Source organism: Trachymyrmex septentrionalis, unplaced genomic scaffold (assembly GCF_001594115.1).
Source record: "Trachymyrmex septentrionalis isolate Tsep2-gDNA-1 unplaced genomic scaffold, Tsep1.0 scaffold24, whole genome shotgun sequence".
In the NCBI taxonomy this organism is placed as follows: domain Eukaryota; kingdom Metazoa; phylum Arthropoda; class Insecta; order Hymenoptera; family Formicidae; genus Trachymyrmex; species Trachymyrmex septentrionalis.
The window spans coordinates 47,593-71,132 of record NW_017305397.1 but is presented as its reverse complement, the minus strand read 5'-3'; the positions used below and the strand labels follow the sequence as shown (position 1 = coordinate 71,132).

At 34.1% G+C, this 23,540-nt stretch overlaps 1 protein-coding gene across 1 annotated transcript in view; it reads right to left on the bottom strand.

Moving 5' to 3' along the window:
• The window catches only part of LOC108748619, a 97,181-nt gene extending 86,180 nt beyond the window's left edge, over nucleotides 1–11,001 (bottom strand). Inside the window, exons 1-2 of the mRNA XM_018486867.1 lie at nucleotides 10,943–11,001; nucleotides 5,369–5,808 (exon numbers count right to left, since the gene is read on the bottom strand). Of these exons, the coding sequence (XP_018342369.1) occupies nucleotides 5,369–5,620 (252 nt within the window). The 5' untranslated portion in view covers nucleotides 5,621–5,808; nucleotides 10,943–11,001. The remainder of the gene's footprint in view (nucleotides 1–5,368; nucleotides 5,809–10,942) is intronic.
• Between the last annotated feature and the right edge of the window lie 12,539 nt (nucleotides 11,002–23,540).

Here is a 23,540-nt window from a genome sequence, read left to right as displayed (position 1 = left end):
ATAGAATGTTATATTGTAAAATTATTTATTGGATTAATTAATGTCCTATTAATAATTTCGATGACCAGGGCTCTTGGAGCTACATGGTCGATACTGAGCTGCAAATGCATGAGACGACTGCAATCACACGCACACGATACGTCATACGATGTAAATAATCGCGCAGAACGTACCACCGTCACGCGCGTCAGGGCAAATAATTGCGATTGTTACAAAACGGACGCGCTGCTGAGTGAAAATGTAATTTTGCAATTCACGATGAAGGGAATCGCCATTGTTATTCACGAAGCGTCACTTTTCATTGATCGATTTTGACCAATTTATTGCCGATCAATCCTTAATTATTGATTAGATGTCCAGTTTTAAGAACAAAATTCCGAAGGTATAGGAAACAATGAGATCGAAAGTAATATAAAAATATAATAGAAAAAAGAAACGAAGATGAATAATTACTTTTATTTAATGTATTTCTACTACTATTTTTATTCTTCTTTTTTTCATATTATTCTTATTTCTTAATAATTATAAAATTATCTATCATTATATTATTTTTAGCAAGAGAAAATTGAACATTTTTTTCTTGAAATAAAATAGCTTATTGTTGATTCCCAAATGTATTACATATCTTCTCAATATTGCATGATATTTATTACTAATTACCAATCATGTTATAATTGACGTTTTCGAAGAAAAATAATTTCTTCGTTTATGCACATTTGAAAGAGTAAATTAAATCTGTTTTTCCACTCCGTCTTTCACTAATTGCAGATAAACATCAGTTATTATTTCAATTTCAATTAGAACTTTTTATTAAAAAAATATTTGTAGAGGGTTAACAACCCTATCTACCTTTCCCCCCTTTCTCTCTTTTTCTTCATTTATCATATCGCTCTCTTTTCGCACTAATTAATATCATTTTTTAACAGCTCTATCTACTCCCTCCCTCCTTTCTTTCTCTCTCTCTCTTTCTTTTCATTCATCTTATCGCTCTCTTTTCGCACCGATTAATATCATTTTTTGATTATATGAAAGTATGAGAATATAAAGTTTCATTTTCCGATCCTTTTTCTTTCAATAGAAGCGACCAGGGAGTAAACAACTCCGTTTAATCCCAAGACGGGATTCTTATCGCTTCTTTTATGCATACTTTGTAGACCTCGTTAGCGCTTTCTACGCCCTACGTACTTTTTCAACTACTTACTATTTAACGGGGCATTTTTTAATTTAGCAAGCGCATACGGAGCGTCCGCGGATGAAACACTCTACGTGGATATTAAAATTCCTTCGAGATTCTTTCCAACTTTACCGCTCTTTCTTACAGAAAAGAGCTCCGCGGAAAAGTAGTTTAACATTCTTCGACAGTAAGCAGCGACTATCTATACATGTTTATTGACTCTATATATACATCCTTTTGCACCCTTTTTCATAAATGAATCTTATAGCAGTTATTTATGAGCAAAGATCATCACTTATCTATCGGCCATCCTCAAAACGTTACATTGAATAGAAATCGCATCACATGCTATAGAAAAGTTTTCAATTTTTAAATTCTGTGTTGTATATGTAATATTAGATAATAGTGTTCTAAACAAAACAAAATTATAAATTAAAAGAGCGATACATTTCTAACAGAAAAATAGTTGCTTAACTGCTATATTAACAATCTACATAACAAAAACATATAAATTAAAAATATAAATTAAAAATATAAATTAAAAATATAAATTATAGGTTTACGTTTTTCGATCAATTGTATAAATGTGAAAAATAGATATACACATTACATTTATTTTTGTTGATATCATGATTTGGAAATGTATAAGATCATCAGGCAATTAATGAAGAAGTAAAAAAAGAGCTTAATGTATGTGATGAATATGTTACTATACTTGTAAATATCAAATTCGATATATATTAAGAAAATTGACTTTGAAAGATTTAGAGTGAGCTTAGAAAATCTCACTCTCTCAAGAAATTTAAAATAATAACTCGTAACAATGTTAAGCTTTTAGCTAGCATAATGTCATATTTTCAGTATTGATTTTGGAAAATTCGATTTTGAAGATACATTTAAATGAGATTTTATCAATCCGCGAGTTCGTTTTTGTCAGTTGAGACATGCAGTGGAATAGGTGTCATTTTTCAACACGAATATGATATGCACAAGTGCGAAACACATAAACTTTTTTAGTCCGCATTTGGAGTCCCAATTTTTTCTCTATTTTCTTGTTCTAACGAAAAACAGGTGAAGTAATCTTAGTAATCGACTGAATCAAAAGTTTCTCTGAATGAGAAGGAAACGGATCTGCGTAAATTCGTGTACGTACGCGTGAAGGTGAGAAGAACGTGACGGGAACAGTGGTAACAGGAAAGTACAGGAAATCGTGCTGTTTCGATGCTATTTCCATGGAAATTGAGCACTTCGAGTGAGCCCGCTGGGCTCTCTAGTCGCTTTTCGATGTCTCGATTCACGGCGCGCTATAGAGCACGGAAAAAAGCTGGAAGAGAGCGAATTATCAGACTTCAATAGCGAATGAAAGAACAACTGAGAGGATCGGTTTATTATTTTGAGGCAAGGTAGGAAATTAAAAGGTACAAACAATGTACAATGATATAAAATGCTCTTTCTTTTATTATCGGAGTGTGATAATTCGCTTTCTTTCTTAATATACATATATATTTCTAATTTACATCTATAATTAGATGTAGAATTTTGTCTAGATATTAAATTATTTGAAATAAGTTTTAAATATTAGACAAATATTAAATATAATGAGAATAAAAAATGAAAAAAGCTGCTGTGAAAATTATAAGCTAATTTTGAATTTTGAAACATTCCATTATGGATTCTTTAATTAGTTCAAACTTTTCTTTAACAATAGAAAATATTACGATTTTTTTAGATATCCTACATATCCTACATCGTTATCTCACATTATTTCGTTCTGTTAATACACTCGACTTTTAACTTCAGCCTTCTCATTTAATTAACAAACACGCGGAGAAAACTACTGTTGGCAGAGCATATTTGGCATTGCCCGGGAAAAGGGAAGAAATAATACAGCGACAATCAGAAAAAAACACACGACAAAAAACGAAGATACTGAAGCGTAAATTGAAACATATGTAGCCGCAGCCGTTTTGAAATAATTACGAACAACGCCGACGGCATTTGTTTCAAACAAAAAGGTGTACACAGCACGTGTATCTTTTTGTTTTTTAAACCAAAACCGAAATATTTAGTTTTTGCGACCAATAATTTTTGTTGAATTTGCGATAGCGATACAGGTAAAATATCACGATCACCATTCCATGATACATTAGTTTCAGTATTATTGAACTCTTTCAAAGCGTTAAAAAAAAGACCTTTTAATTCTTTTACTTACTCCGTATCCATTTATATTTCCATATTTTTTAGCTGTATGTATATATATTATATATATTTTTATGCATCCATTAATTTTTATCAATGTACATGGTTTTCCAAAAGGCATATCGATTTGCTAGTTTTGGCAAAAATCGTGTTATATGTAATAGCGCATAATTTTGAGAGAGGCCATTTCGAAAATATCGTAACGTATTCTGCAATGAAATGCAATTCGAATTTGACGAGACCGATGAAATGATTTTACTGATCAATCGCCACACACGTCCGCCCGCGCGTGAGTATGTATGTGTGTGCATTTTCAATGGATCACATGCGATAGCTCTCTTTGAACTTGCAATCTCTTTCATTTAGGCTGTTTCGCTGGTCTTTTTTTTAGTCCTTTTAACGCTGATACTCCTTTGGTACGATTTTGCACGATCGAGCATCAGTAATATTGAAATTTGTCGGCAATACGATCGAAGCGAGCAATGAAGCCACTTTTTGATCGAGAATCATTGAATAAGCATAAAAGGAATGTGATATTAAAAATCGAACATTTACTTGTCGATTTCTCACGAAATATATTTGAATCGATTACTTAATAAACAAATTAAACGCCTCTTGAAATTCGGTTCGAGGCGATTCTTGTCACTTGGCATATTATCACTGTGAGTGATAAAAAATTATTTACATCTTTGTAAATATTTTTGAGCATCGTAATCTTCAAATGTTTACTCTCTTCTGTGGTATACTTTATAATAACGCACAGAATTCTCTCACAGATCCCTTCCGAATAATCGATGCGATGGCGATGGTTCGAGAGAAAATCGTGAATCAGCAGGCATGTATTGTAGAATGCCGCGACCGATTAGCTTTTATCCCGCGAAAACGCTTATCCGATAACTATTGTTTGCACGCTTCCATTTACGAGGTGAATTTTCCATGCCGCGGTTTGTGCCGTTTATCGGCCGTAACCGTCGCCGATGCCGTCTAATAAATATCACTGGTCGAGCGATTTTATTTTAGTATCTCTAACGTTCTCCCTCCTTCATCGTGATCGGCGTTATCGACCATACCAGCATGTGACCGCTGCGAGCTTAATTGGTTAACTTTCCAAAATCAGCGAAATTTAAATAGTGTAATCAACGATATTATATTAGTTAGTTATATTAGTTAGTTATTTATTGAAATTTAGAATTAAATAAAAAATAGGTATATTGGTTGAGAGACATATAGAGATGTCATTGATTAATATCAGATACATTGTATTTTATTATCTTAACATTTTTTTTGACTATTTAGAAATCAAAGATCTAATTTAGTTATTAATATTAATATTATTAAAATTTGTATTAGTAAATTATTATTAACCCAGAATTAGAAGACATAAAATTGCTATAACTATCAATCAAATGTGAATTATTTTAAACAAGAATTTAAGTAGAAATAAACATTGAGCGATGAAATGTGAGTTACGCATTTAGTGAAAATTTCTTGAATACCTTACATGTCAATATGACAAAATACTTTTTACAGAAAAAGTATGGTGCGTGTATATGACCAGCGAATATTTATTAGAAAGTCAAAGCCATTGACATGTTTTCTGCAGTATAAAAATGATATGCAACAAGATTGTGTCATAAGACATAGAAGACGCAGGGTACGGCAAGAATATAGAAGCAAGAAGAAAATTTTCAACTCCGAGAAGGAAGCTTTATTTTTCCTTCGTATGGAAACGAAAGCGGAAATTCGCGTTTAAGAAAATTTTATGCGAATTGAAAAATTCAACCCTTTTCCTCGTCGCGAAGAATATCACGAGTTTGGAAATCGATGGCGATTAGAAGAGGGGATATCCATTCATATTGTTGCCATTACGTTCATGAATTGTGTTTCTCGAAAAAGACCTATCTATAGACCTTTTAAAGTGAATTTTTTATTTGTGAAAGATGGACGTAAGGATGTTTGTTACAACGTGATATTTAATAATATATTGATACTGACTGTTCGCCTCAGCACGGTCCTGACGGTTTCCACGTCCTGTCGTGTAGGCCAACGAGCGTAGACAACGCCAGTGAGCAGGACGACGAACACTCCGATCCAGATAGTCCATGCCAGGACATTGCGCGTTCTGGCGAGCAATTTACGCGCAGTTCTCGTCGAGATCACCTCTTGTGTCGGTATCTCAAGCTTCTGCGCTCGCCTCAGTATATCCTGGAGTCGCTTCTTGGCCTGCTCCACGTCCGGCACTCCCATCGTCTTTAGCCTTATCTTTATCCGCCCGTTCTCTCGTTTACACTACGTTGATTCCGAGTCCCGTAGGACCGCGTCTTCGCGCGTAGAGCAGCTGTCGACGGCTCACGATGGAGACATTAAGGGTTGACGAGATCGTAAGATTGTCTCATATAAAGCCCTCCTCGTTGTAATGGTACGTTCTCGATTTTCTGCAAAATTTATTTCATATTCTGATTTTTCTGATTCCGAGGATTACTATTACTTTTGAAATATTACAATAAATATGTGCAGCGAAGTGTATCACATAGCCTTGCTCGTCCGCGAAGTCCTTCTCTTAGCGTGTAACTTTCCTGATTTCCCTGACAATTTCGCGCATAACAAAATTATTTCTATCCTATAACGCAAATATTATTCGATATCTTTCTTTAATGTTTACTTAATTTAAAATTCATTAAAATTGAAAGAGAACAGTTCTAATAGTTTCTGCCTCCTATTTCCAATCTTCATAATCTCACTCAGTTCTCACTCAGTAAACATACGTGAGCAATCTAATATTAAACGAATTGGCATTTAATCTCTACAAAGGAAGAGTTTTGAAAATACTGACCTGTTTGGCAGGCCTCTGCTTCTAACTCATTCCCCCGATTACGTCCTAATCGATTCTGGAATTATTCCCGCCGCACCATGGTAATTACCTAATAATTCTGGGATCGATTCCCCTTCCCCTCTCTATCTCGACAGAAATGATGCACGCGGAAACTCGTCCCTAATTTCCTCCTATGTGAAAGTTCGACCTAGTTTTGCTGCGAGCACCAGGATTATAAGGCTCGTACATGTGTCAGGCACGCTAACGATTTGACGCGCGATGCATCACATTCAATAAGTTGTCTTCAAGAAGTTCAATTTTTAATTTTATATATATAACAAAAAGCGAGAGCAATTTAATTAACAGCATGAATGGCTAAACTCAAAGGATTTCGAAGGAAAATATAATTTGTTACCATAGTTCTATACAGAGTTCATTTTATTTTTGGATATTTTTGAATTAATTAACTTGAGTCTATTTTTTAGTTGTGTAATTCAATTGAATCGGACAAATTATTTTTTCAAAACTTTTCTATATAATAATATTAATTTATTTCCATTATTTGTTTGAGTTAAAGCATCTTTCAGATTAAAATCAGTAATAAGAATTCAATAAGTTTTACATTTACTTGAATATATTGTATAAGATTAATTCTATAATATTGACTGTTATTCTATATATTACTATTATTTAATATACTAAGCTCTCTATCATCTCCAAGGTATTTAAGGCATCGAGAATTTTATTTCTTTATCAAGCCCCTTTATTTCTCCTTCTTTGAATTATATTCAGACTCTATTCTACGAATGAACGAGATCGCATTTTCGGATATCTCGAGAGTTTCCGGTCGTGAGAACTTCTTCGTTAGTTTCTTATAAATTTTCTAAACGGTACTCCGTTGGTCTTGTCCGGATTACGTCGCGACGCAGCCAAAAAATCTTTTGTGAATCTTCCGGGAAAACTTTCGTGCCCCTTTGGCCGCGCCCTGAGGGCGGCACGGAGGCTGAAAGAGAGCGGTTTATCTTCTGAAAGAAGCTTCCGCGTGTTTGAGGGGAAGAAAATACCCCTTCGATCAAACTATAGCGACGAGCCGCTAGAGAGCACTAGGCCAGTGATTCTCCATCATCTTCCTCTTCGCCAAGACGTCGATCATTTATCACACGCGCGTTCAACATTAATCAAACGCTTTTGTACCGGTAGAGGAATCTCTAGAATTCATGATACTAATATAGGAATTCGACTAGATTCGAAATTAACCGCAAAACGTTTAAAATTACAAATCTTTTACAATTATTATTCTGCCTTGTAAAATGAAGGCTTATTATTCTTGATAAATTCAATGTCGAGATACTTCCTTCAAAATAAAAAATTGACAAAGAGTTACAATATAAATATAATAGAGGGATTCAATTTTTCGAATAGACTTTAACAAAAATTTAACTTGAAATTTAATTACAAAATGTTTAATGTTTTAAATACTAATAGTTGTTAGAAATACTAAACTTTTTGTCAGTTCGTTTATTTAGAAAATATTAACTTTATTTTAAATTATCTGTTATTAATAATTAATTAATCTGGATTAATAATTAAAGATCTTATATATTGTACATATTCTGCAACTATTTCTACAATGCCTTAGGGAATGTTGTTTCAAGAGGAGCTTCGACAGTATTCTATTCCATTCTAAATACAATTACAATATAGATACTTGCAATACTAGCGATAGCATTGGGTTTCGAGCTATCGAATTGATGTTTTCGATATCCGATTCCCTCTTTGCGGTACAATGAATTTTTGCGTTTGTGGGTAACAAACTACTTGTTCAAATTGTTTTGTCTTTCTTAAGTTTCTGTTTCTTTAATTCTTTTCTTTCGACTTCTCGAGTTCATTTTAGTTTTTACTGGAACTTTTAAACCCCACTAGAAATAAACGTTTTTCTAATCAATTACAAACAAATTAAAAAATTGTAAAAACTGCGTGACAAATAATTTTTTTAAATATTTTTCAAATTAATTTTATTTTTAAAAACTTGTAATTTTTGATAGAAAAATCTAAAAACGGAATAGCAGCCAATATAACATTCATTGAAAAAAAATCTCTGAGTTAGTTGGCCAAATTAACTATTACACGAGGAAAATTTTAACATGTTCACAGAGATTCTTGATGAGAGGGATAATGTGAAATATAAAGAATTTATATGTATATACTCTCTTTCTCTCTCTCTCTCTCTCTCTCTCTCTCTCTTGGCAAGTAGTAATACCGCACAGTAAGCAGCGAATCCGTTTTGTGCTCTCATGCGGAATAACTCATTTGACGTTAGCTAAACACGATGAACTAGATTCCGAGAGACGCGTGTGGGATATCGCCAACTAACGTCTACGAGTCCGAGATTGTCTCGGCAAACACGCTCGCTAATTCATAATCTCTCCGGAGACCGTTCTGGAGACGAAGATGCGCCACACTCGATTACACCTGAGGAGAATCCCTTCGCAGGGAATCCTATTCCGACGAAATTACAGAAATCTTCTGCGACGAATACGGAAAACGTGTTAATTAAACTCAGTCGCTTGGTATCAACAATTTTGCGAGCAGATGTTTAAATAAAGTGTTCGAGCATAGCGGATGCTGTATTATTTATGTGTTAAAAGTTGAGAGTTTAAGGCGGAGTTTGATTCCTCTTTGATGGGAATATACACAATAATTACTGATACAAATATCGTAAAACAGCAAAAAATATCATTATATATAGCAATATAATCAAACGTTTGGATTAAATATAAACATTAATCGCTTTATATAAAACCGATCGCAATTACAGATATTAATTAATTTTGTAGATATATTTTTATCGTTTGCGTTTACGAGCGTTTGTCACGTTTTCTCTTTTTCACTGTTTTAATTACGATTCGAATAATGAGGTCACAAAGTACAGAAATAAGTTCCGCATATTTTCTCGTCAGGATTTGTTGGAAATTGTATTGTAATGATATCGCATTTCTGAAGTTCAGAGAGCAATCATATATGATTGTATCTGAAGCATGCTGTTCGACATCAAACCTTCTATCTAATTGCAGTGCTCTTCTTAGGTCAAAGACAAGTCATTCGAGCTGAAGATATTTCTTTCTGCATGATAAGCAAAGCTTGTTTCGCGAACGTTTTGAGTTTCATTTATTTTAGCAAAAATATACTATTCAAGTTATTTTATTAAAAAATTATATTTAAAAGTAAAAATTATTAAAATAAATTTTTTTATTCAAAATAAAATAAAGTTTTAGAATTAAAATAAATTTTACTCGCGTAATCTATTTATGATATATTATATATCCGCATTAATAATCGAATCATGATCGGTTAATTAAATATGCTTGTAATTTTAATTAAAATTCTCACGATTACACTGTTAAATACACTAATGTGATTAATGTTATAATATCGTTGCTGTCAAACATTGTAGGAATGCATTTCGAATAAATGAGAGGGTGTTATTAATTATTTTACTTTAATCATCACACTACAAAAATGTCTTACCGTTCTTATTAAAAAATTGTTTTTTTAATTTTCAAAAGATTTTTTTTAAATGATCAAATTGCTCAAAGTTAACACAAGTTTTTCTGATAATTATTAATTCTTTATATTTACATTATTTCGTATCGCTACGAATTCGACAACTGATCATTGCAGCATTTTTCAAACATTAATTGTAATTAAAATATTTTATTAAATTAAATCGTTTCATTTTTCATTAATTCTTAGAATCAATCAAATTCTATAAACTCTAATAAACTTACGAAAATGGTTTGTAGTTAATGTATCGATTGGTCATTATTTTTAGTCTACTTAGAAAATAATATTGGAAAATAGAACGTAGCTTTTCTTAGTTATACAACTTACTGTTAAATTCATTTAGGTACTATGTGTATCAACAAATCGAAACTTGCAATGATTTGTTGTAACAAATTCAATTAGTCATTATTCCCGATATACAAGAATTATATCTGTACATATCCTGTCGATTTTAACCAAATTTATCTATACGGCACTCACTCGTATCGCTATAGGATTTCGGTTGGTCAACACTGGCAGTATAAAACAATTAAATTTGTGCACATTCCGCCCACTGTCGAGTAACTTCGCTCGTTCGTCGAACTCGTACCTCTCATTCTATATTGCCCCATATTGCTGACAAACGAATTGGCAAGTGATTGCTGTAGAATTTTGGTAGTGCTTCGGCCAACGTATTGCCGGATAACATGTGACTATTAAATCGCTACACATTCCACTTGTGTTAGCCAACATCATCGCCATCAATACGCCCATGCCGTTCACTGATATTGTCACATATTGCTGCAGTTATTTAGTCAACGTTGATGGACACAATACAATTACGTTATTAATGCGCGATATTGCTGGTGTTAATTATTCTCATAAGGTTATTATTCTGTATTGCTAAAAAAAATAATTGAAGCGGCAACTGATCAAAATTGATCACATCGATTTAATTAAAATCAACATTGCCAAACGATACGCAATGGAATTGTCGTTCAAGTTGTCCAGCATCGTCGATGCAAAACAATTGAACCGACACATATTTCGTTTGCATTAATCAACTCCCTCGTCATCTGATCGAACACATATGTATGGCTGTATATACGCAATATCTGATATCACACCTTTACTGAAATTTTATCACCTGAAGCGACTTCTTGGATGAGCAAGGTTTGACTCGACCGCGTTTTCTCTTAGTATGAGATTCTTACTGTGTATCGTCACTCCTCCCTCGGCGAGGACACTTTTACCCATCAGTGACGCCAGCGAGACCGATACACAATCCTCGACTGGCATACGACACCTTACAGCGTCTTGTATTACGTGAGCTGCACTCCCGAGGGATGAATTTTCAGATCGAGGCCAGCATCGTGGCGTTTATTTCCCGTCGGTGAAACAATTCGCGTTTGTGCCTTATCGAGTGGACGATGAAGACCGAAACGAAGGTGAGAACACAATCTCGCGAACGGCGGCCCGATTCCCCGGACGGGCGAGAACTGACCGGCCTCGCCGAGGGTAGCTACCCTTATAGATATACGACGATGGGGGGCGCGCGCATGTGCCGCACCGGCGGTGATGCCGCGCCACGCTGCGGATCTGGCCGGCGCGGCGCGCTAAAGGGGTACGTCGATGGGTCTACCAAGGGGGTGAACGAGCAGCTACCAGCAGGGGAGAAAGTCGGTCGCTCGGCTGGAAAGTGACAATGATAAGAACCCGTGCATGCCGGACGCGAGAGCGAGAAACGCATAGATTTTCCGACGCGTGCGAAAATGTTGTGATCGACATATCATGCGAATTTATTCCGCGCGAATATTATCTTTAACTGTGCAAAATTGACAATTGATGGAAAATCGATTGAATTAATTAGACACTGAATGAAATTGAAAATTTACTTGTGCACGTTGAATATAAAATTGTTACCTTATGTGCATACAAAATCTTTAGAAAATCTCGTAGAACTTTAGAATTGTTTACTTGTTGCTATTTCTTTAGAATATTATCTTTGTGAAAAATATAAATTACATGTATACAACAAACATAATTTATTATTTTAAAAGAGCAGTGTATAATGCTGGCTTTTAAATATGCATATATACATGACCTGACTGCAAAGTTATTGCAGTATATATCTAATATCTATGGCGAAACAACGTCGTGCTAGTTTCGACTTGCAGATAAGCTACATAACTTTGAAGCGATATATTTTGTATTTTAACATCTTTTGCATAAATTAAAAAAAATAAATTATTAAAACATAACCATATAAGGTTTACAAGATTGGAAACGTTAGCTTAAGGTATTAGACATGAAGAAACCGACTTCATTTTGAAATTAATAACAGGATACTGTTTACAATTTTTATCACAGCTAATAAGTTATACAAAATTAGTATTTATACAAAGTATGGAAAATAAGGATAATGTATGAAATCCGTGGCGCTTTTATAAGTGTAAAGCTGCATGTTTCTTTGCACAATACCGTTCCCAGAGGAGTTTTGCAACAGGAGTTGTTGTAAAACTCTTCTGGAATTACCGATTATCCTTTTTCGCCGAAATATCATATTGCGTTCTCGTTGTAGGTAGTAGTTAACAAAACGAAACCGCGAAAACCACGAAAAAAACCCCGCACGCTCAGCGGATCAAAGAAAAGCGAGTAACCGAAGTGGCGTGCGGAAACGAAGTTTTTAATTTACGTCGCCGAAGTAATATGTCGACGACGACGTAAACGCGTGAAACGTGGAATTCGGTGGGAAATATTCTCCCGAGCAGTTCTCATTTCACCCCGTGTTCAAATATGTGCCCGACTACTATGCGTCCCGCGAGCGCATACTTCGAGTCGCACTACTCGTGCCGCTAAAACTCCCGTAATTGCAAGAATCCTTCAGCGACTTCCCGTCGCGTTTTTCTCCTCCTTTCCCTTTGCTCTCACCGGTTTTTATTGCCTGAGCGGTTAGCAAACTCGTGCGAAAATGTTCACGCGCTGCGAACTATCCTAAATCGCAACTTGGCGACACTTTCCCAGAAAATTGGAAGAGTTCTCGACGAAATACAATAACAGCATAATATTGATTTATCTATTAATTCACTGTATTGTACAAATCTTTATTTTACAAAAGCAGCCATTACGTTTATTTATTTGACATTTTTATTTGACTTTATTTCTGTTTTTGAAAAATATTGTGTTTGACTTGTGTCGAGTATTTTTCTGCACACGCACTCTTGATCTGTCTAACTTTTAACAATGCTATTTATGTTTGATATCATCTAGTTCTTTTTCCAAATTCATAATTTACTTGTATAAAGATAGAGAAAGAGGCAGAGACAGAGGGAGGAAGATAGAGAGGGGGGAGGGAGGAGAGAGAGAGAAAAATGTAAATACCTATGCGAATGCAATTCCGAAGCTGCTCGTGAATATTATGCTCGTTTTCTGCTTTTTTCGCGACTTGCTGACGAAACCGTCACGTACTCGCGTGCGTTCGCAATTTGCTCGCATGTTCAGCGTCGATAAGCGTTATCGGGAGTGTTCCGGCTCATTCGACGCGCGACCAATTACTTTTACCCTGGGCACTTAGCGGAGACAATGGGGGGGCACGTCGAAGACGGAAAATCAAGTGGCGGGAAAACGGCGAAGCATGTCACGTTTACCGTACAAATGTCGCGCGCAATCGTCCGTGAAGATAACGAGATCGTTAATTAGCGGTCGTGAAAGACGGCGTGAAAGGATTCACGGACGGAGTGAAATAAAAAGATTTTGTCCGCAAAAAGAACGTATAGTGTGTGAAACGATTTTTTTATTTTTTTTTATTTTAGAATTTTGCTCAAATCTTTTTCTTTTCCCCTTTTCTTTTTAAAATAAAAAACAGAAACACTGTTAATCGGACAGCTATACGACAAAATTATGAAACTATATTAGATTCTCGAGAAGTATAAATTTTATTTCTTGATTCCTGAATAAGTCAGACTTGACTTGTTATGTTCATTATGAAAATTACATTTGAGATTAATAATAAATAGTTTTGTTGTTACGGTTGGAGGAATTTAATTTAATTTATAATTAAATAATATATTTAAAGTGCCCTCGAGGTACTTTGAATGCAAAATGTAATTTTAAACAATTAGCATGTGGAGTTTAACGAATAAATAATGAATTTGTGAATAAATTTATAACTAGATTTATTGTTTATTTACTATGAAAAGTTATTGAATTACACTATGATTGAATTATATTATAAACTACCGATTATGTCGATATTTTCATGTTCTGGTAATATAATTTATTCACATTACTTTATTGAATTGTACTATCTATTATTTACGAAGAAAATCAGAGAAGAAGTTAAAATTAAGATATATTTTTGTTCTTCCGATATTTTCTGCCAATTTGCGCCTAAATCATACATAAACCAATAAAGGAAAAAACAAACTGAAGAAAGTAAAGATAATTAATTATAAGATTCAAGAAGTCAGAAAAATGACGGTAAATTTGACTCACAGTTGTTTATAGCGATAATGAAATCTTTATTTAACATGTGAAATATAGTAAGAAAATGTTATGAATATAAAAAAAAAAGAATGAAAAATGTCACTTTATCTTTCGTTATGAGTTTATTAAACTAGACGGCTTCAAATTCAGCATTAATTTATGATTTGAATGTCAATGTTTATTTATTCTTGTATTGTTGAGCTTTTTTGATAAAGATTTTACTTATATGTTTTACGGTATTTAATTTTTTGATTATCCGCTTACGCAATTTACGTGTATATAATTATGTAGCAAAATATCCTTTTAACGAGAATTACATACGTAAACTGGTAAATTGGTTAAATTACTAAAATGATATTAAAATTACTAAATTATATTATAAAAGTTACTAAAATGTACATTAAAATTGTTAAAATTAGACAATTTTACAATTCTTGAAAAAATTATTTAAAAAAAAACCATTACACGATATACTGTAGATATTAATAAGGAATAACAAGTATAGTATTTTTTGCACATTTATTATTGGAATCAAGTAATACAATATATAAAATGATATACGTATTACGATTCGATAATAGAATTGAAACTTATGTGATCACAATCGTCATGATATCGAAAACGCATCGACGTACTTCGTAAAAGCTCGTCAACTCAATGGTAATGAATAGAGGAGCTATAGCGTCGTTACGCGAAGTTTTAACAGGACGAAAGCGCCGTAATAACATAGTCACGAGCGCATGTACTTGTCGATAAAACCGCGTACAAATAGGAGATAAAAGAATATTTAATCAGCGCGCATGAAGTGGTGCGGAGATAGGTAACAAAAAGTAGAATCGTCCCCCAAATGGGAAGAGGTCTCTCGAGTACGAGATAGAGAGAACAGATAAACGCGCGGTTAATTAGTATGCAAAGTTTGGGAATACCGTAGCCGAGTTAACAGGGAAAGCATCGCCGCCGACGGTGTTACGTGAAGACTTGTGCAAATAAATTGCGGAGAGATTATTATGTCACGATTTGCGCGATGCGATGAATGAAGCGTGAAGCGTAAGTGATATATAGTCAACGTAATTTAAAAAATCTGTCATGCGACGCCTGTAGACGGAGACTTATATGTATGAGAATTTGAATAATGGAATGTGATAGCTGAGTATACAGAAATAACAAAACAGGAGACACGGTATATAATGTCTTGGGTTTCAAGTTAGATTAATTTCCGAGACCAAGTCATGTATCTATACGCGAGTACTTAAAATAACAGTACGATAATATATTATGATAACGTGCTGATAACATGAAGTTTTATTGATAACATGCACAAAACAATGCACATTTCAATACGTATTCTTTTATATATAATAGTTAATTTCTTTTTATCAAAATGTGTGTGTGAATGTTTTATTCAGAAAAAAAGTTAGAAACGTGATTGAAATATTTATATAATTTTCCAAACATGTTTTTTTTTATATGAATTTACTTAATATTGGATGTTTCACGTAATGGTGTAACTTCATCAAAATATTTATCAGCTTCGAATTGATGCTTCAGAAGCCTATTATTACTTAGTCATTTGATAAAGCGTCGAACGCGAGATGATGCTTCCTCTTTGAAAGAGATAAGGACCGATTGAGGAGAAGCGAAGAGATGGACACTAAGTGGATGAGGGAGTATTTGAACGGGCAATATCTCGACTGGTGAAATCTCGACGAAACAAGGATACTGATCTTGCATCGAAGTTTCGGCAAATCTGGGACAATCGAGAAAGAGAGAGAGGAGAGGGGGACAGAGGGACAAGGGGAGAGGGAGGGGGCGGGGAGAGAGGCGATAGTAATAACCGAGGTCACTAGTGCTATAGACTACTAGTCGATACTATTGAGACGAGCCACGGAGAATAAACGCTCAAGGAATGGATATCGAAAATCGAACGATACGCATCTGTCTGTGTGATTCAAAATGGGCAGTATTGGTCTACAAATCGTGAGAACGACTATGGGAAAATGTCGAAATACAGTAATAAATTGCAAACGCGACGCTCGTCGTGTTTAACTTCGATTTTGACAAAAATTAGAGAAAATCGAATAGAGAGAATTTAATTTATTTTTTGTGCCTTAATATAGTCGTTGCGTGAATGTCGAGCAAGTTCTGCAATTAGAATGAGGATTTGTAGTTGGCGTACTCACAGAAAGATTGGGAAACTCAAATTTGTCCTTAAATGAAGATTAGACGTAGCGTTTTATGCGACAAGAATTTTATTCATCGATGTTCGAAAAGTTTTAATCTCTTTTTACTCATGTGAATTAATTTTTTATAAAATTTAAATATTATACCATACGCAATTAACATATATATGAAATTTTTTATTTTTAAACTTACTGTTTTAAATATCAAAGCTTCATCGAATTTACTTGCGTGTATATATATGAATCTAAATTTTTTATTAAAAAAGTTAAAATATTTGATTTTTATTTCAACAAATAAATATAAACGTTTAATAAATTTTATCAACTTTTAACTTAATTATATACATATATCATTGTAAATATATATTATTTTTCGGATAAGATCTTACTAAATTTAATTATTTTTATATTTTAATAATAGTCACACATTACACATTTTTATAATAAAATATATTTTGATGATGTTATATTATAATGAAAATAATTTTATAGGGATCGTAATAAACTTTGTAGAAAACTGCGAAAAATGAGAGATAAGGATTATAATATGGATTAAGACAGATGTGTAATTAGGGATGAGTCGCGTTGAAAGCTCATGCGACGCTAAGGTATCGCGGGAATTCTTTTTTAGAGAGCGAAATTTCATGCCAGGAATTACTCCGTCTCGGGCGAACGCGAACGCGATACGGTACGCGAATAAAACAAAGTATCCACGAACGTCATCATGATGAAGAGAAATCGGGAATCGTCGCCGGGGATCATTTGTCAAGTAGTTGCACCCGAGTGCTTCCGCGCTGATCCGTTTATTATTTGAAATCGCTGAAAAGACTAGAGGAAAGTGATCGAGGAGTCGGATGAGTGCAATTCGAAGAGCGCAAAAACCGGATTACGGTGCAAAATTGACGAGTCAGAATCGCAGTTATGAAGAAGTTTTTCGTGTGCGAAAGCAGTAAAAATGACTATAACTTTTAAGAAAAGATGGCAAATAAAAGAATTGAAAGAATAAAAATACACGTTTATACTCAATAATGCTTCTTCTTTTTAAAAAAGAAAAGAAGAGCTGTAAAATGTTAAAAAAAACATCATACGTCCAATAAAAAAATATATACACATATTTAATTTTATTTTTAAAATTTGTCTAAAAAGTTATATCTAGAAAACCCTTTTCGCCTATATTATATGTACAGTAGTAATGGACACTATGGAAATTATTTATTTTCAAGATTGAAGAATCTAAAAAGTAAATAGACAATTTATTGAAGAATCTGTAATTGAACGTTGGTGCAACACTACGCCAGAGGACATTGCGTATACGAGGCCAAAAGTGCCGTGGGACATACAAAGTGAAATAGTAGACGAGCGATCCAGCTGCAATCTTGACGAAGATCGGCACTCAAGCACCAAACCGTTTGTCAGAGGGACACCATAAAGATCCTTGCGAGTCGAATTCGCTCTTTATGCGCTCTAGACAGTCGTTTATTACCCTCGAAGGGTCGAGGGGTTGAATACGGTTAAGGGTAGTTCATCGCAGACCGTCTGGAGATGCCTATCGTTCCAGAAAAGTACCGCTTCCTCCTTCCCACTTTGTCACCAACTTATTTCGCTCTCTATCGATATCCCCTTTTCTTCTGAACGGTTCTGATAACGACATCATCGTTGATGGGAATATTATTCTGCGGTGAATGAATGAGTAAAAGTGAAGGCATTGTATTGATAGTACTCTGTACGTTTAGGTGAGAAAGCTCGCAAGAATCCGCTGTTTTCGCATATTTATTTCTAGATTTTATGAAAATGTATATTTCTGCTTTTGCAGAAAATAACTGAAACATTAATCTGAAATTAAACCTCAAAAAACTAGATTTTAAATTAAATTAAATTATAAAATATAAATTACTCTGTACGTACATGTTTACAAAATTAAATTTTTTAATTTTGGGCTAAAATTAATTGAATTATTATTATGATCTGTTTTTATTAAGGTGTTGGTTATAAGAAGAACACAAACTTATTTCAAAAACTGTAAGTTGTTTTGTGTTTTACAGAATATATCTGCATTATTGCAACTTTATTAATAATTTAATGAAGTTGCTTGCTACAAAAATATTCTGTAAACTAAAACGAGAACTAAAAATACTCAAAACAGTGGAGCGCAGGAGCGCTACAACTTCATTGATAATTAACGAAGTTGCAGTTGTTTCCGACTATTTTACAAAACGGAGTAAAAGAACTTGAAAGTTATGAAGCTATGTATTTCTCAAAACAGAATATTTTTCCTTATTAAATATGTCTTTTTCTGCAGCCATCGTCGCAATTATTTTCTCATGGGACACGCTGCTCGCTGCAGACTTGACGACAATCGCGGTACCGCTCCTTTCAGGATATCCGACGATCTTTAATGCAAACGTGCAAAGTGCGTAATTTACATGCAGGCGAATTCACGGAGCCGTTTTGCGGGAAAAGGGCCGCGCGTTCCATCACGTTAGTACGGGCTTAAGGCGGAGATCGCGGTCGCGATACGTCAGGGATTTAATTGCCGGCTCGACGAACTCGACCAGCTGCTCTCGAGCGGCGCGCGAGCGTATTAGCCCTTCCGCCACCGCCTCCTAATTTCAATTATTATCCCATCCGTTATTGCCACTCGGAAACGCCTCTTTTCAGCTCTCTGCTCCACGACGAGCGAATAAATCGCGCACGCCGGCCGTTTACCGCCGATTTATTCGCTAGTAAGCCGTTATGACGAGCTCGCGCTCATAAACTCTCTATTGCTAATGCCGCTCTTATTGATCGATAGGGTCTATCTTATTCTACAAACGCCATTAGATGATTTTCACGGTTTAAGGTTAAGGAACAAATAACTTGTACGATATAACTCACCGAATATTTATGTGAGCGACAAGAAAACGAATTTAAGATCCCTTTAATAACAGAAAAAGTATTCTTAAGAGATTTTTTATCATATATATAAAATATGTTTTCCAAAGAGAATTAAAAACCTTGTAAAATCAAAAGAATTTTTGAAAGATTTTTTAAATATTTATTTTTCTTCCAAAGAATATTAAAAAAAAAGTATTAATAAAACTAATTAATTTCTTTTTAAATAATTTATTTACATATTTATTAAACGAAATAATGGAATAATTTAAACTTTTTTGTTAGTTTAAAAACAAATATCTAGTATAGATATAAATTATATTAGTAAATATCTGTTTTGTGTATACATCTATAGCACATCTGTAGTTATAAAAATGAATAAATTTCAGTAATTTCTCATCGTTAATTTTAATAATTATCACATTCATTATGGCTCCTGATTCAATTTTGCCGGACAAACAAATAAATTATATGCCATTTTATCCGCTTGAAAATTTGGTATATTACAGCCCGTAATTAGTTGGTTAACAAATTTATTGTCTTAATTAATAACATCATAACGCGCGTATTACTTCCGGTTTACTAGCATTTTCAATTGGCGTATCGATGTAATGTGCACAATAGGAAAGATAAGCAATATAAATACTCATTGAAATAAAATTAAACGCAATCGAACATTATCGGAATACATTATCGCAATAATTACATTAAAATAATAACTATTATAAAGTTGCAATGCTTACTCTGTGAATATTAATAAAGAAATATTATTTCTACATATTTAGTCATATACATATTTTCCTGTTATGAATTTAATCGTTTATTCATATATTGAAAATTATGTCTCAGTATTGAAAAAATCGATGTTTTTCTTCGTTTATTCGTGCATCTAATATCTTTACTTGAAAAGAATGATGCAAATTCTGGGACAGTCTATACATCGAAGGGCAGAAGGAGAACAAATTGCGCAACTTTCTTTAAGTTGCGGGGGAAGAAACGGAGGCGAAGGAGCAATACGAAAAAGTAACGAATGGCGAGCGAGGAGGGTGAATGTGGATGGTAGAGGGAAGTGCGAAGAAAATTTTTCGCGGGATGAAGAGACGCGTGACGCGATTTTTTGCTCGAAGCAACTCATTCGTCCATACTTTCCGTGCCATTTTTTGCCCCATACCTCTGGAAGCTTGTCCTATTTGCTAAGGGTGCAGTGAGAATTTTTATACTTATAACTTCACTAAGATCGTTTTTATGGCTTTTCGCAACCCCACGCGAAGTATTATATCAAAGATTTAAAGTAAGGGGAGATATAAGTATGAACAGATTTAAGAATAAGTCAAGGGAGGATGTGTGTGCTAACTGACTTGAGAACATATATATATCTCAAAGAATATATATAAGAAGATATACTATAAAGATATTAAAATAAATCTATAGTTTCCTTTTTTATGAGCCTAGATTTCTTTTCTGATACAGAAGAAAAGTAGAGAGTTAAAATCATCAACAGTGATAGTAATTGCCAAAAATAAAAGTCTCAGGAAAAACCGTTGCATAAATGATATAGTATCTCATATTCAGATAAAAAATATAAAAGTGCACAATAAAAGAAAAAAATTCACATTAATATAGAATTGATTATATAATACAAAGTGTTATGATTCTCCGTTTTTATTTTTAGTGATATCCAATTTTAGTTTAATTGCTTTTTTTTTTAGTCCAATTAATTCAAATACTTATTATCCATTTGCATAAAAAGTAAATATCAGGATTATAAAATTTAAAAAATCCAATTATGGAAGTAACATTAAAACTTTAAGTTTCGCGGTATTTTAATACTGTAAAAAAAATTATGTTCAATTAATTTTTCCAAGTTTAATAGAAACATAGGTAGTAAGAAATATAAAAAAAAAAAAATAAAAACATCTTATATTCTTTGATATCTTAAGAGCTTATCTCGCTTAACGCCTTTTACCAGTCCTGTTTACACTTGTAGGGCCACGTTCTTCAGCCTAAGGGATGGAAAATCGCTTTATCCCCGTAGACTTACCGGTTGGCGGCGTCGCCCGCGGGGGCGAAAAATATTAAAAACGATAAAGAACTCGGGCTACGCTGTTTCTTCGTGCCTCCCCGGAGATAGATCGTCGTGCGAGCATCGTTTTATCGCCCTTGTACGGGAATCAGTGCCCTTCGTGTGCGCGTGTGTAACCTTAGGCGTGTAAAGCAATAGCAACCCTCGAGAAAGTAGCGAAAGCGGAAACAGGGAGCGGTTATAAATTTTTTGTAATGAAACTACACCTTCGTACGTGTGATTTACGCGCTAATAGAGGACGCACATGTACATCGCCGCTGTGTAGGATATATCCCGTTACCGCTGTTCTTTTATCTTTAGGGAAGTTCTTGGATACCTTGGAGTCAATTTTTACCGAACAGAAATATTGAGGCAGGAATAGTTCCTAAGTTATAAACTATTGAAAATGAAGAAGATCCAAGAAACTCTCTCTAATAGAGTGTAAACCTGTATATCATTTTTTAAAAGGTAGTTTTAGCCTCAGATTAATTTCAAATGTATTTTATTTTAATAAATACGATTTGTTTCCTAAGATATTAATATGATAAAAAATCCAAGAAGTTGTGAAGGATATTATATTAAAGAAATTTCAACTCGTATTGACGGCACGCCATATTCTCGATTATATCTACTGTGTAGTAAGGTTTTCATCAAACTTCTTTCTCGATGAATACAGAAATCATTTTTCTTAGGCGAAAGTTTAATTGGACGTCGTGTTTTTCTGGATATAAAAAATTCACTTCGTAATTTTCAATATCAGACATCTTGTAGTTAATGTTTTCTTTATCATTCGAGATAAAAATCGTTTTGTCATATTATTCCTATATATATACCTATAATAAATTTTGCGGATCCTACCGCGATATGTAAGATCCCTTTTTTTTCTTTCTTCCCTCCGTTATCAAACATTATACAACAAGGACTTTTAGTATCATCGTTTGTCGAAAAGACCCTCGAGGCTGTTAAAGGTCTCTCCTTTGAATACCAGGTGTCTTTCTGTGACCCTTGACGGTTTCGCTTTCTTGTCACGTCAAGCCGCAAGTTCTCCCCGAGGGACGGCTACTTTTATATTCGATCACAGTCAAGGATTTTTCAGCTCTCGTCTTGCCTACCTCCGTCCGGTCACTCACCTGTCTTCGTTCTTTCATCGTATTCCCCATAAGTAAACGAATTTTGTCCCGAAGAGTGCTCAAAGAGAACACCCATGTCGAAGGGAAAGCGCAAGGACGAAATTTAATTCGCCAGCAACGTGCGAGAGAAGCAGGATAGAATCTTAAGGATCGTCTGAAGCTTTACGAAGGCGTCTGGATTAAGCCAGCTCAAAAGATGAGAGAATAGTATTAGCACCAAAAAATTGAAACAAAGCTTGAAAATAGAAGATGCAATAGGATAAAGAGATTATTAGAATAATATTGGAATGTGTAACTATAAGAGCATTTATTATATAAAAGATTTTATTATTTTAATTAGGACCACACAATAAAATTTGAGTACAACAATAGATTTTCGAAAAATGACAATGTAAAATATAATAATCTCGCATAAAAGAAAAATTTTTATTTAATATTATTTATTTATTAAATTTTCAAAAGTTAAATTTGTACGGCGTTGCTATATCAATTAATTATTGGATTTCCTAATTGTGAATCATGTAGGATATTTCTTATGTTGATTTAAAATAACATATGAATAGATAAGAATTTAACAGTCCTTACTGCTAGATATAAAGGATTATAGAAAGAAGATAGATCATTTGAATTGGTTGCATTTCCGAAGGTATAAGAGTAAGAGCTGTAGGAAACGTGGAGAGTGCTAATGAACGATGGAGAGGGTTGGAGTAAAGTGACCTCAAAGGGAGGGAACGGAATGAGTAAGTGACGTTCTCAAGCCGGAGATGCGCCCTCCGTGAGCGAGGATTCGAGAAAGGACGAAATCTTCGGTGAATCCGGTCTGAGTCGTTCAGATTTAGCGGCGTGTCGGTGGCGAATTAAGTTTCCCCGGTTTGCTCATCACCCTCGATTTCCACACCCCTCCTTACGACAGCTGATGTAACTTAGCACCCCGTTGAGAGAGGCTGTAATGCTTACCACTAATATTAATCACTGAAATTAAGTGTTCACGAAAAGGCGCGATAATATGTGAAATTATTCAATTTAGAAATCTGAAAAAGATTATTTTTACAATTGAAAAAATCCTTTTTATATATAAAGTATA